General features: G+C 39.1%; 1 protein-coding gene across 1 annotated transcript in view; it reads right to left on the bottom strand.

Moving 5' to 3' along the window:
• Positions 1 to 33: 33 nt before the first annotated feature.
• pkn3 (protein kinase N3) overlaps positions 34 to 14,661 on the bottom strand; it is a 31,887-nt gene continuing 17,259 nt past the window's right edge. Inside the window, exons 11-22 of the mRNA XM_085166493.1 lie at positions 14,022 to 14,172; positions 12,138 to 12,228; positions 11,545 to 11,606; positions 11,097 to 11,166; positions 10,677 to 10,768; positions 7,755 to 7,931; positions 7,611 to 7,673; positions 7,429 to 7,505; positions 7,043 to 7,185; positions 3,978 to 4,085; positions 3,680 to 3,760; positions 34 to 427 (exon numbers count right to left, since the gene is read on the bottom strand). Of these exons, the coding sequence (XP_085022619.1) occupies positions 227 to 427; positions 3,680 to 3,760; positions 3,978 to 4,085; positions 7,043 to 7,185; positions 7,429 to 7,505; positions 7,611 to 7,673; positions 7,755 to 7,931; positions 10,677 to 10,768; positions 11,097 to 11,166; positions 11,545 to 11,606; positions 12,138 to 12,228; positions 14,022 to 14,172 (1,316 nt within the window). The 3' untranslated portion in view covers positions 34 to 226. The remainder of the gene's footprint in view (positions 428 to 3,679; positions 3,761 to 3,977; positions 4,086 to 7,042; positions 7,186 to 7,428; positions 7,506 to 7,610; positions 7,674 to 7,754; positions 7,932 to 10,676; positions 10,769 to 11,096; positions 11,167 to 11,544; positions 11,607 to 12,137; positions 12,229 to 14,021; positions 14,173 to 14,661) is intronic.

The raw sequence follows: 14,661 nt of genomic DNA, 5'->3' as shown, positions 1-14,661 counted from the left end.
ATTGCAGTGTAAATATTCTGTAAGTAGCCTAATGAAAAATGACAAAAAAGTACAAAAATGATTTTGGCAAAGTGTTAAAAGTAACTCCCGCACAATGAAATCAGACCCAGCTAAGCAGATCTTGCTCGGGAAGAAATATCTGGAGGATATCTATAGTTTTTTCATCTTCTGCTCTTTTGTTGAGCCAGAAGAGCCGTGTTGAATAAGAGAGCTTGAATCGCCGTGGTCAGCTAATGAAAGAGAAATCAAAGTCTGCAAAGATTTCCTGTTGCTCAGCAGTGAGGATGCAGGGTGTCCGCGGGAGTGTAAGGACCGGTTTGAGATGAGTGAATTCTTCATCAAAGTTACTGACATCCTGTGGAGCTCTAATGGCTGGCAGGAAGGGAGGCTTCACCTTCTTGGCCAGAAGAGCATCCCAGTCCATTTCCTGGTAACATAAAATAGGAGTTAAATTGTCTTTTTCGAGAAAGATGTGGCCACGACGGCAGCAGAAATTGCAGGAAATTACAGTTCTATAAAGAAGTTTTAAATAGCCAAGAAGGCCTGCATCGAGTATAATGTAGAAGATAGTAGGTATAATAACCAGGCGTCATAAAGATACTCTATTTAACATATAACTCCTTTGGAAAATTTGTTGTCTGCAGGCCATTTACCAGTATAAGCAAATATATTAGGCATTTAAAAACCATACAGAAACATCACCAATCACTTTTTGGCAGACAATTACTTTTTGACACAACATCAGACCCTTCTGTATCTCCACTAAAGTGATGGCAATTAATGCCCAAAACATTTATGTTTGGTCGATTATTTCTTTGTTGTAAAAATGTTAAACCGTTGGAATGCCGGTTTATTTCCCTTTAAATTGTGTGTGGGTTGCACTCATGAAAAAATTGAAACTAAATCAATAAATTGTTAAATTGCCAAATATTTCCTGTTTCTTCAGACTTCAATCATCCAATCCAACAAACGACACCAAAGGGTCAATAGCAGAATAAGCTGTTTGGCATTGGCAGAGAAGATTTGGTAGGTTTTCCATGGGTGCAACCCACATACTGAACTCTACTGCTCAAGCCACAAATGATCTAAGGAGCTTGGAAAGAAAAGCAACCGGACTTCTTTCAGTTTCTTAAAAGACAAAAGTTAAAGAAGTCCGGTCGCTTTTCTTCCCAAGTTCCTTAGATTACCATGACTTGGATGACTGGGAACCTTCACAAATACAAATACATTTCCTTACACATAAATAGACATTGCAATGGTAGAAGAATTGTTACAAAAAAGAAATAATCAACCAAACACAAATTTCATTACTTTTTGTGCCTTGTTTATCTCATATAGAGTGTTTATTTTTACGTGCACCTAGGATTTCTGGCCAACAAGGCACAACTGCTGATATTTTTAAAAAGGGATTTTTATGTCACATGATCTCCTCAAGCTGTTACATGTACTTTGAGATGGCTGCGATTAAAAGTACACAAATGTAACCCTTGTATGGTATTTTAATTTGGCATCCACCTTTTTTTTTTTTTTTTAACTACCTTGACCTGGATGAAAGAGAACCCACACAGACACAGACTAATTTTTCAACTTCTCATGATAATCACAACCTGCAACTAGTTGCGGTAGATGGCCATACCTGCCTAACCCTGGTTCTGCCAAGGTTTCTTCCTGTTAAAAAGGGACTTTTTCCTTCCCACTGTCACCAAACGCTTGCTCAAAGGGGATCACGTGATTGAAATAATCCAGAGGAAAATCCCAACAGAGTCTTTACCTTACAATATAAAGCACCTTACGGTGAATTTTGCTGTGATTTGTCATATAAATAAAACTGAATTGAATTAAATGTTGAATTCCTTTCCCTCAATTCAAATCAACTGTATTTATATATATAGCACCAAATCCCAACAACCATTGCTTCAAGGCGCTTTGTATCACAAGGTCAAGACCATACAACAATGCTCAGGTCACTCTCTACAAAGCCAGTCACACTGTTGTTCCTTGCTCACTGGTTAAATGATCAAACTTGTGCTCTTCATCATTCCTGTCGAAACTAATAATATTTAAATTAATAATGATTGTGGATGACAGTGGGTTTGGTTGTGCACTGTGAATATTTTGAAAAATCGAATTTAAATAATTGCAAAAATTGTAATAACAATTATCCCAGGTTATTATTTGATGCTGTTAATAGCACTGTTTCTCCTCCACCCTGTTCTAATGAGGATGATTCTCAGTGCCCTGAATCATTTATGTCTTTTTCTCTAATTACACTTAATGACTCAATGATTACCTTCTTTACATCCTATTTGAGAAGTCCACCACCATTAGTACATCTTTGTTTTCAGTTCACTGAGGCAAGGCAGTGTTCCCTCCGATACAAAACGACCTGAAATAACTGCTTTACTGAAGAAATAGCTGTTACCAAATTATGAAGAAACACTTGAAGAACATCAATTCAGATCTTTTAGCATTTCCTCCAAATGGCAGATTTTTAAACTTAAAAGCAGGACTCCATTTTTGAAGCTCTGTTATGATCTTTTGATGGCTTCTGATACAGGAACTTGTTTTATACTCTTTCTATTTGACCTCAGTGCAACCTTTGATACTGTTGACCATAAAGTTTTACTTAATAAATTTAAGGTTCTGGCTGGCATCTCTAGCTCTACATTCGATTGGTTTCCCTTCTACTTATCTACAAGGACTTTCTCTGTTAGGATGAAGAAGTTATCCTTGAACATAACATTGTGGGGTTCCACAATGAGTCGTCTTTTACTCGACATTTTGTTCATGTCTTTGACGATGGCATTCAGCTATATATGCCTTTCAAGGCTCGAAGCTGGATAGGTGGTCCTCCCTAGTCCACTGTTTAATCCAGATTATCTGTTACCTTGTTCTAAACGGCAACAAGACTGACACTGTGGTTATAGCTCCTCCTGAATTATGTCCTAAAATCAGTCAGGCTTTTGCTTCTTCAAATGCAAATTCCAGAATTGTGATTTCTGGAGAACATGTAAAATCTATTTTACATTTCTGTTTCTTTCATTTAAGAAGCATTTCTAAATTGACATACGGTCACCTTGGCTGAACTCGACAAAATCATTCATTTGTGCGATTGCATGATTACTAAAATGCCTAGATAATCTCTTCCATGACTCCAAACAAACTCACATTTCTCCTCTTTTATATTCTTTATACAGACTCTGACTAGATCCTAGGATTAATTTTCAGTTTCTTAAACGACAGAACAGTAAACAGCCAGGCCGTAGGCTATTTATCCCAGCTGCTTAAACACACTGCTGCTCACAGTCTTCAGCCACAGACTCAGAATCTGTTAGATGTTCCTTATAGAAGTGTAAAGACTGGGGGACACAGAGACTTTGAAATAATTTTCCACTGATGTGGTTAGCTGACTCTGGACTTCTGCTTAAAAAGCAGTTAAAACCTTTTACTTTAACCTGACAAGTCTTTGTTGAGACTACCATCTTAACCTAATTTTGTATTGGAACTGCGGTATTTAATTTTCTCATATTTTTTATTCTGTTTACTTGTGCAGCTCTTTGTGATTCCTTACTTTTCAGATGCTTTTACTCAGCACCTGTCCTTCCACTATTTCATCTCATACTCGTACTGGGTACTTCAGTGACTTCAGCTGAAGCAGCTACAATAACTGGACACTGACCTCATAAAATTTGTGCCTTTTGATCTCCAAGGCATCCTCTTCTCCTGCTCCCAGTCTCAACTCAGGATTTTTCTGCAGCAGCTGAAACACAGGCGGGAGAAAGAAGGTGATGTAGTAGCCTAGGTCAACAGCATTTAGAATATTCAGATCATATAAATATAATTCAAATGTGCTGATAAGCTCAACAGACAGTTTAGATTATGAGCACTACTCCATTATTAAAGGTGTGAATAAAACTGAAGAGGTCATAAAATGTTCCTCATCAGGAGAATTCAGTTTCCTTAGTCTGGGAGCCAACCTTCTGAATGAGGGATGCAGAGTTAGGAGAAAGGAGGCGGGGGTAGCGCACATCATCATTGACAATGCTATCAAACACTTCTTCCTCATCGTCGCCGGGGAAAGGAGACTGAAAGAAAGAACAGAGCTGTAGTAACTTCATATTGTTCTTTACATTATTTAAGGATATAATTCAGGCATATGCTCCAATGCCTTGTGCCAAACAGCTACCTGAACTCTACTCGCACAGAGGTGTTTTTACATCTTCACTGGGTACGCCTCTTGACTCCTCTGAGCCAAGCATTCCTTTAACCTTAACTATTAATTAGTGTGAATGCTGATTAGGCATTCGGACTGGCAGTAGTAAAACCATTACTTAAAGAGCCATTACTTGACCTGGCTGTCTTTCCTTTTATCTCAAAAATTCCTGAAGGAGTAGTGGTAAAACAGCTAACTTATCATCTGCAAAGGAAAGGTTTATTTGAAGAGTTTCAGAGCTCCTCACAGCACAGAAACAGCTTTAGCACAGTAAAGAACAAATGATCTTCTTATGGCCTCTGACATTGGACTCATCTCTTTGCTTGTCCTGCTATACCTCAGTGCAGCGTTCGATACTGTTGACCATAATATCCTATTAGAGTGATTACAGCATGCTGTATTACAGGTACTGCGCTGCAGTGGTTTGCATCATATCTATCTAATAGACTCCAGTTTGTTCATGTAAATGGAGAGTCCTCTTTCCACACTGAGGTTATTTATGGAGTTCCATGGGGTTCTTTGATAGTAACACTGTGAGAAATCTTGGAGTCGTTTTTTGACCAGGATATGTCCTTCAATGCACATATTAAACAAATATGTAGGACTGCTTTATTCCATTTGCGCAAAATCTCTAAAATTAGAAATATCCTGTCTCAGACTGACACTGAAAAACCAGTTCATGCATTTATTAATTGTAGGCTGGACTACTGTAATTCATTATCATCAGGAGGTCCTTCAGTTAATCCAAAATGCTGCAGCAAGAGTACTGACAGGGACTAGAAAGAGAGCATATTTCTGCTACATTGGCTTCTCTTCGTTGGCTTCCTGTTAAATCCAGAATTGAATTCAAAATCTTGCTCCTCGCATACAAGGTCTTGTATAATCAGGCCCCATCTTATCTTAATGACCCCAACAGGGCACTTTGACCTCACACTGCTGGCTTACTTGTGGTTCCTAGGATATTTAAAAGTAGTATGGGAGGTAGAGCCTTCAGCTTTCAGGCCCCGGGTGACAGACAACCTCTCTACTTTTAAGATTAGGCTTAAAACTTTCCTTTTTGACAAAAGTTACAGTTAGGGCTGGATCAGGTGACCCTGAATCCACCCTTAGTAATGTTCCTTTTTCACCCCTTTTCACTTACCATGCATTTATACACCACACTGCATCTAATAGTTGGGTATTATTTATCTCTGACTCTTCTCCATGGCATGTCTTTTGTCCCGTCTTCCTCCCCTTAACCCAACCAGTTGCAGCACATTGCTGGCCCTCCCTAAGCCTGGTTCTGCAGAGGGTTTCTTCATGTCAAAGGGACTTTTTCCTTCCCACTGTCACCAAAGTGGCTGCTCATTGGGGGACACCTGATTGTTGGGATTTGGTTAAGCCTTTGTAACACTTTGAATTCAAGTTGATTTTTTTTTTTTTTTTTAAATTCGAATATCCAATATGGTGGTGTAGAGAGGCAAAACTATCAATAGTACCCTTGTCCAACAAAGTACAGACCTAGCTGTAATTATATAAACATTTGTATACACAAATGGTTGTTAGTTGTCCATAAAAAGTCCAGCGTTCACTTCTTTTCAGATTTTGTTTTTCTTTTACTTAGCACCAAATCACAAGAGTTGCCTCAAGGCGCTTTATATTGTAAGGTCAAGACCCTACAATAATAATTCATGTTTGGTCTAAATAGACTGGTTCTTATATAGCACTTTCTTCCCTACTTTAATGTCCTCATTCATCCATTTATATAAGAACTTTCTCTTCGCCTAAATGCTTTCTATCCAACATTCACACACACTCATGTTCCCAGTCGGGATCATCCCACCAACCTTCCAATTAGTAGATGACCTGGTTTACCTCCTGACCTAAAGCCAAAGTCATATTTAGACACCCCATGTCTAAACATGACTTTATGCCATCTCTGAAACAATTCAATTCAATTCAATTCAATTTTATTTATATAGCGCCAAATCACAACAAAAGTCGCCTCAAGGCGCTTCATAGATACAGAGAAAAGCCCAACAATCATATGACCCCCTATGAGCAGCACTTTGGCGACAGTAGGAAGGAAAAACTCCCTTTTAACAGGAAGAAACCTCCGGCAGAACCAGGCTCAGGGAGGGGCGGCCATCTGCTGCGACCGGTTGGGGTGAGAGAAGGAAGACAGGATAAAAGACATGCTGTGGAAGAGAGACAGAGATTAATAACAGATATGATTCAATACAGAGAGGTCTGTTAATACATAGTGAGCGAGAAAGGTGACTGGAAAGGAAAAACTCAATGCATCATGGGAATCCCCCGGCAGCCTATATCTATTGCAGCATAACTAAGGGAGGATTCAGGGTCACCTGGTCCAGCCCTAACTATATGCTTTAGCAAAAAGGAAAGTTTTAAGCCTAATCTTAAAAGTAGAGATAGTGTCTGTCTCCCGAATCCAAACTGGAAGCTGGTTCCACAGAAGAGGGGCCTGAAACATGGTTTTAATATAGGAATTTTGGTTTGTCTGAGCTGGGATGACTTTTCAACATTAATAGAGCATTGAATTTAGCATTTTGGCAGCAAAGTCTAACAGGAAAAGCTAATTGAACTAACCAAGCATTTCATGTGAGGAAATGTGAGGTAACATCAGTGTTTAAGCTCTTCTGTATGGAAGAATGGGTAAAGATTACTTTAAAGTAATGCAGTGATCAAGAATGAATGGAAATGTGTAGGAAGATCTACACCAGACACTGAAGGTGAAGGTGGACATTGCCCCAATAAATCCAAACCTTTTTCTTCCTCCAACTTTATGACACTGTGCATCTTTATATACAGTCTATGGTTTACACTGACCTCCCCCACCAGCATCTCATAGACGAGGACCCCCAGCCCCCACCAGTCCACACTGCGGGTGTAATTGCTGTCTGTCAGCACCTCTGGAGCCAGGAACTCTGGTGTGCCACAAAAGGTTGATGTGCGATCCCCGTGGCCCATTTCTATGCACAGTAAAGTGTCACAGAGTGACGACAGGGATTGATTACATACTTGCTTAGTTGGTACTGTTCATGCATATAAGTGTGAGTGATTAAGTACAAACTATCCATGTACATTCATAGCCTTTGACACAAACACTATACAGTTCTGAAATCTGGCGAAACACAAAATCTAAAGCTTTGACTTTCTGCAGTGAAGATACAGAGACCACACAGTTTGATTTTTCAACAAAAAAATCGATTTACCTTCTTTGCACAAGCCAAAATCTGCTATCCTTACAAAGCCATCTGCGTCCATCAACAGATTGTCCAGCTTCAGGTCTCTGAATGACACAAACATGCAAACAGAAAAAAATGATGCCTCATGCTCCTGACATGCAGCTCGTAGTTACGAGGATATAGTAATAAATTGCCTTGAAAGGACTCACCTGTAAACTATTTTGTTTTTGTGGAGAAACTCTAGACCCAGAAGCACACACGAGGAGAAAAACCTAAAAATCAGAGAAGTGGTAGAAATAACAGCACTATCCTGGATTGTAACGGCAGGTTTTACAGAAAAAGCATGAGCTCACCGAGCCTGACTCTCATTGAAGAGGCTGTTGTGAATGTGCGTCATGAGGTCTCCTCCGGGCGAGTAGGCCATCACAAAGCACACGTGGTCTGCAGTCTGGAAACAGCCGTACAGGTTCACCAAGAATGGATGACGAGAGGAGTTGATCACTTCAAAGATCCTCTTTTCACACATGAGGCTGAACATGACCACACAGATACAGTGGTAGAAGTGACATATTAATACCCATCATCTCCTTCCAACAGTCTTAACTCTATTCAGACCCTTGCAGTTCAATCTTTAGATGTCACAGGTCAGAGTAATCATCGTCATACTGATATATGTTAATTAAAGATGGGGACAGAAATATGCAGATGTGAAGCGCTCCCAAATACTGTGCACCTTTTTGTGTTGGCTGGCTATTGAGCTGCAAAAACAACAACACAACCCCCACCTCCATCCATCTTCCTCACCAAACGTGAGATTCCTCATAAACAAGATGGGAGGAGCTGCAATCAGAGATTGCCGGGACGGGACACTAGACCATGTGTACAGTAACATCAAACAGGCCTACAGAGCAACACCCCTCCCCCACCTAGTACAATCTGACCTGATCTCTCTGCTCCTTATCCCTACCTACACCCGCCTCAGTCCTCCAAGTACCTGGGTCATTAAAACATGGCCAAATGACACTCGCCTCCAGCTACAGGACTGTTTTGATCTGACAGCCTGGTCCATCTTCGAGCAGCGGGACCTGGAAACCTGCACTCACTCTGTCCTTTTCTGTATTAAGTGTTGTGTGGAGAATGTGATAATGACTAAAACCATCGTTTTTCATAACCGAAAACCTTGGATGATGGGTAAAGTACAGGCATGGATCAGAACTCGTAACTCAGCCTTCAGGCTGAGGGACAGTTCCATGTACAGCGCTCCCACAGCCAACCTGAGGAAGGTATCAAACAGGCCAAGGAGGCCTACAGGAGGAGGACAGATGGCTTCCTCACTGATAACCCGCCAGGTGTGGAGACCTCCAAGCCCTCACCAACTACAAAGGCCTTTTTACCAGGATTTTGATGAAGATTTTGCTGTCAACCTTGATTAAGCTAATTGTGCGATAAGAGCCACACTTGTCAGGGGGTTTTATCCTTTTTAAGGATCAATGACATATTTGCTGTATACAATGACCTTGGGAGGGAGCCTGTCATTGCTGAGTGGAGATACATATTTGAGAGAGGGACTTTTAGTCAGTCCTAAATTATCTTATAAAATTCAGGTCCTTATCCATTCAGTCAAGGAGCTTTTCCATTCTGTAAAGCATTAATTACTTTTACATCTCCTCCTCAGATTTAGTCTCAGATAAGGAGGGAAAGGAGAAGGAAGGAAAAAAACCCTTTTAACAGAAGGTAAACAGGCAGAACCAGGGTCAGCTGTGACTCACTGGGGGTGAGGGTAAGAGAGGAGAGCAAAGAGACACTGAAAAAAACTAACTGGGAGAAAGGGATGACGTTCCAGCATGCAGGAACACTCATTAAAATTATAATTTGTATTCTATTTGATAAATCTTTTTGTCTGTTCTTCATCTAGCTCAACAGCTGTTCACCTAATCTGCAAATGGCGGGTGCATGCAAAGTCTGATGTTATGTGGTTGAGCAGTTCTCACATTTTGCCTTTTACCTAAAAGTTGTTCTCTAGAGAGACTGTTCCATTCTGTGCAGGAGGAGGGACACACATACATAAGCATGTTTGTTTGGCTCTCTTTGTGTGTGCATTCATTTACATTAATGCATTCCCAAGATTCCTGCACCTGTATTTAACCATTGTAGAGATTCACTCAAACTCTAAAGTAAAGTAACTTTAAACCCTGAAACTGCGCTCTGAAGGATAACTTTTAACAGAATTTCACTGCACCAATAGTCTAAAATTCACTTTATTATTTTCTCTTTCATTCCCTGCCACAACTGGCATCCATCACTCACTCACTCGTGTAATTCAGATGAGAAAGCTAGACCCTATATTCTGCCCAGCCAAGTTTGTAATGGGCACAATCCCACTGAATCAGCCTTTAGCTGGCTTCTTTTCAAAACAATAACTTTGAATGTCTTGTGAAGGCATCTGCACACTGTAACTACAAAATATAACCTGGGTTACACAGGCACTAGTTTTATTCATGAACAGCAGTTAACTGATTTTTTTTTTTTACTTTTAAAGAGGGAGGAACAGAGGATAATGTAGAGTGGAGGAAGATGCATACAGGTCGATTAAAATCTTCTAAAGAAGATACAATCTGAAAGAGATGGGAGACTTCAGTTGATCCAAAATGCTGCAGCAAGAGTACTGACACGGACTGGAAAGAGAGCGTATTTCATCCATACTGGCTCCCTGTTAAATCCTCCTAATATATTTAAAAGTAGAACAGGAGGCAGAGCCTTCAGCTTTCAGGCCCCTCTTCTATGAAACCAGCTCCCAGTTTAGATTCAGGAGACAGACAGCATCTCTACTTTTAAGATCACGCTTCTGACTTTCCTTTTTGATAAAGCATATAGTTAGGGCTGGATCAGGTGACCCTCAATCCTCACTTAGCTATGCTGTAATAGGCGTAGGCTGCTGGGGGATTCCCATGATGCACTGAGCATTTCCTCTTCACTCACTATGTGTTTATACACCTCTCTGCATTTAATCATTAGTAATTATTATTATCTCTGGCTCTTTTACACAGCATGTCTTTTCTCCCGTCTCCCTTCCTTCACCCCCAACCAATTTTCAAAAGACAAGGTTAGCAAAGAAAAAGTGGAATAGCTAAGGACATAAAGAAAGTCGACATGCATATAGGGAGACTAGGTGTGGAAAAGAAAAGGTTTAATTTCATCAAGCACTGGTAACATGTTCCAAGACACCATCCACTAGAGTCAAAGCATTTTGGTGAAGACGAGATGAGATTACATACCTGTCAACTTCATCACGTGTCACAATATCACCTTTCTTCAGGGCTTTGATGGCATACAGTTTACCTGACCTCTTATACTCTGCTAGCAGCACCTTGCATCAAATACAAGAAACAGAAGTAATGTTTAAGAGAGAGAGGTTATGTACTGCAAAGTTAAAAAATACTGGTGGCTTAGTAGATGCACACATGGTATAAATTAGAAAATCCTAGGTGTCTTTCTTCTTGAGTTATCGGAGTTACAGGATTTTCAGAAAAACGTGATCTCTGACCTTAGCTTTGAGGTCAAGGTCACTGAGATTTGAAATCAGATTTGCAATCACTACATTGCAATAGTTGCATATAAATTGTATTCCATGTTTAATGAAATGTTGCAGTCCCACTGTTGCATTACAAATATAGGAAAGAAAGTTTAATGTATACCTTTCCAAAGTGACCTCTCCCTAGGACTGAAATACACTTGAAGTCTTCTATTTGAAGCCCTTTATCCTTCCTGCATGAGGATACAAAAGTGCACATGTTTATGTCCTGAAAGATTCCTTCATTGATTTCAGAGAAAAAATAAAAATCAGTGTCTTTGTTACCAGAAACTAGAGAAGCAAACTTCAAACATTTATGTTACTGAGAAGTGAACCTTCATTTTGGATCCCAAATGAACATCTTCAAATATTTCATCTACACATATCGACACAGAACCTTTAGATGTATATTACTTTAGAACTGGAACCACAGGAAGTGTGGTTTATTTTTACTTATCCTATTTCACAGAAGGAAATAAAATCTTGGGTTGGTGATCTGGAGTACCCAAAAACTGTCTAATCAAACCTAACAAATTCACAAACATTTAAAAAAAAAAATCAATTTGACTTACAGTGTAGGTGGAAGAACAGACGGTTGTCTCTTTGGCTTTGGGCTCTTGTTCTCATTGGAAGACTGTTTTTTTAGCAAAACAGAAAATAGATGAACTGACAGAAAGTGAATCCGCACAGAAAAACAAGAGCAGTATGCGAGCCAAAGCTGTAAATTCCCTCCACACCATCCATGAATTCAAAAGAGAGGACTGATCCCAACCCAGATTACTTTAGGATACTTTCTAGAAAACATTATGATAATGCGTTTCAGTTTTTATTACTTTAATTTGATATCCATTTGTAAAGATATGACGCCAAAGGTCAGATTTTGTCCTCTCTCACAATACTAAATATTTTTTCCATAAATTCCTGGATCCAGAACTGGATGAACTCCAAAAGGTTGTCACATCTAAATTGAACCATGCACCAGTACTGTAACCATTTTCATTCAAATCATCCATAACTTTTTGAATAATTCTGGTAACAAACTGAAACAAACTAGACTAATCACTTGTCTCCTTGGACCATAGATGATTAGTTTAGTTATTTTGTTATACACGTTACAAATGCATCTAGTGTTTGTATTCATTTGTCACGCAGACGGGAAGCTTACCAGTGGGGAGTTTTTACTGTTCTTTCTTATGGAATGTGGAGATCTGCCTGGTGGTTCTTCAGCAAAATTCAGACTCATTACTTCAGGTTCTCTTAAATAAACCAAAACAAAATATAGTTTACTACACTGTACCATTCTGCAGTTATTGTCTTGAATTAAGAAACTGACAAATAAGTAATTAAAAATGACACAAACTTAATACAAAATAAAAAGGGCGAGCCATTAGAAAAAAGAAAAATATTAAATATGAAAAAAAATATTAAATTTGTCTCATATATTAATACAACAGAAATCAGATCAAACCTGAAAACAGGTCTATATTACAAGCAGTACTTAATCTAAAGTAGACTCATCTCCGTCTGTGTGGAGCCTGCATGCTCCCCATGTGTCTGTGAGGTCTTCCTCCCACAGTCAAAGGCATACATGATGTGAGGCAGAGTGCTTTAAGTATATAAATATATAATATATATTAAAGATATTTGAATTATATCTAAATGTAAGATTAAAATGCGACATGATTCTTTTGGATTGCCCAAAACAATTCCATTCATGAGCTGAATAAATCCTGATTAAGGTATACCAACCTCATAAGGATAGCATCAAATCTTTTAAACAGATGAGCTTAACATCAGCAATACAGACTTCTGCTGCTATTTAAAATTAAGAAATGTCTTAATATGACACGAGGAGTGGGAAAAAGTTACAGAGGAAATGGGGCGAGAAATTTATAACTGCAAATACTACATTACAAGTAAAAAGGAAATCTGCAACAGAACACACAGGGTAACAAGCTCAAACTCTTGGAGAGAATTCAAATGGAACGGCCCACGGCACTAATACATGCTGGAGAAAATGTGGTACACATACTGGGACTTGCATACATATATTCTGGCCATGTGCAGAGTTAGATAGATATTGGAAGAACGTTTTCTGTGCGCTTCAGAAGATTTCTTACCAAAATTTGGCTAAAGAATATTATTGGTGGCAGCAATTACATGCATTACAATTAGACGGCTGAAGCCCGACACTCCAACTTATCACATGTGGTTGGATAGACTTTGGGAAATCTGACTAATGGAGCAAATCTCATACTACCTAAAGCTTCAGAAACACTTATTTATTAGGAGATGGAGACTTAATTTTACATTTTTTCAACAACGAAGAGAGAGAAACACATTAGCGGGCTAGAAGGGGGCATGCAATTTTAAATTTAAATATGGTTATGTTTGTTTCCTTTTCTTCATTAAATCAAGTCAGTTACTGAACTATAAACGTAATCACTTTTTTTTTTTTTTTTTTTACCATGGACCGAATTTCAAAACCAAACAGGTGTTCTGTAATTTCACCCTAACCAGTCGCAGCAGATAGCCACCCCTCCCTGAACCAGGTTCTACTGGAGGTTTCTTCGTGTTAAATGGAGTTTTTTCTTCCCACTGTCACCAAATGCTTGCACTATATTAAATTTGTTTTTAATGAAATCTTAATTAAATTCTCTTTATAACATCTATGAGCATTTTCTCATTCAATTGGTCAAATGACCCTTGCAAAAACAAACTACCAACAATCAGGTATGTATTCTTTCTGTAGTGTAAGTTTTTGTTCCTGTGTATTTTTTTCCCCACTAATATTTCTTGTATATCTGCAAAGGGTTTTTTTTGGGAGAGCAAGAAAAATATAGAATCACACATTTTTATAACCTTCAATAACATTATACAATCACTCCAAATACAGTCCAGTGATAACATTAGATTCAGCCTTCCAGTCAAGTTAATCTGTCCAGTCTGATAATAGAGCAGAAAAACAGCCTAAGGCAAACAACTTATTATTTCACTCTTTCATAGATGTCACAAAGAGATATTTCTGGGTCACAACACAGAGTCTTACTGAGCTGGTGAAAGAGTTGATGTAGTACTGGGGGCTGCTAATGGAGGGCTCATGGGCTCCAGTGAGTTGCAAGGAGGCAGGATGCTCATCATCAAACGGCCCCAAGCAGCAAAGTTCATGTTCATTTGGGCGGCACGCAGGAAGTCCTTCCCTGTGAGCAGGAATGATGGGAGAAAATTAAATCTGAGCTACATGACTGAAAAAGTTTTACATGCAGCAAATACTATGTAAAGAGAAAATGAAGTGCTCAAAAAACTTTGAAAACACCTCAGATCTCAATGGGAAAAGAGGCTATGTGGATATCTCCACTGATGTGGAATAAATAATGTAGTAGGAATTAAAGGTTACCACATTGTTTGATGGTAATGAAAGCACAGAGGGCTGAATTTAAAAACACCTCAAAAATTGAAGTGAAAAAAAACAAAAAAAACAACGATGCCGCAGGCTGAAAATTTATTGCAGTAACTCAGAATGGCACTGAGCAGTTTGTATAGCCTCCACATGCTCAGAGGTATTCTGTTTGATTTAAGTCATGCAAGTGTGGGGCCAGTCAAAGGAATAAATTCCTTAATTTTCCAAAAACCTTCCAGCATATTCTCCCCACATGAGGCTGGGCATTGTCATGAACCAGGAGGAACCC

This window comes from Neolamprologus multifasciatus, chromosome 7 (assembly GCF_963576455.1).
Source record: "Neolamprologus multifasciatus chromosome 7, fNeoMul1.2, whole genome shotgun sequence".
Taxonomy (NCBI): domain Eukaryota; kingdom Metazoa; phylum Chordata; class Actinopteri; order Cichliformes; family Cichlidae; genus Neolamprologus; species Neolamprologus multifasciatus.
This window is presented reverse-complemented; position numbering and strand designations above follow the sequence as displayed.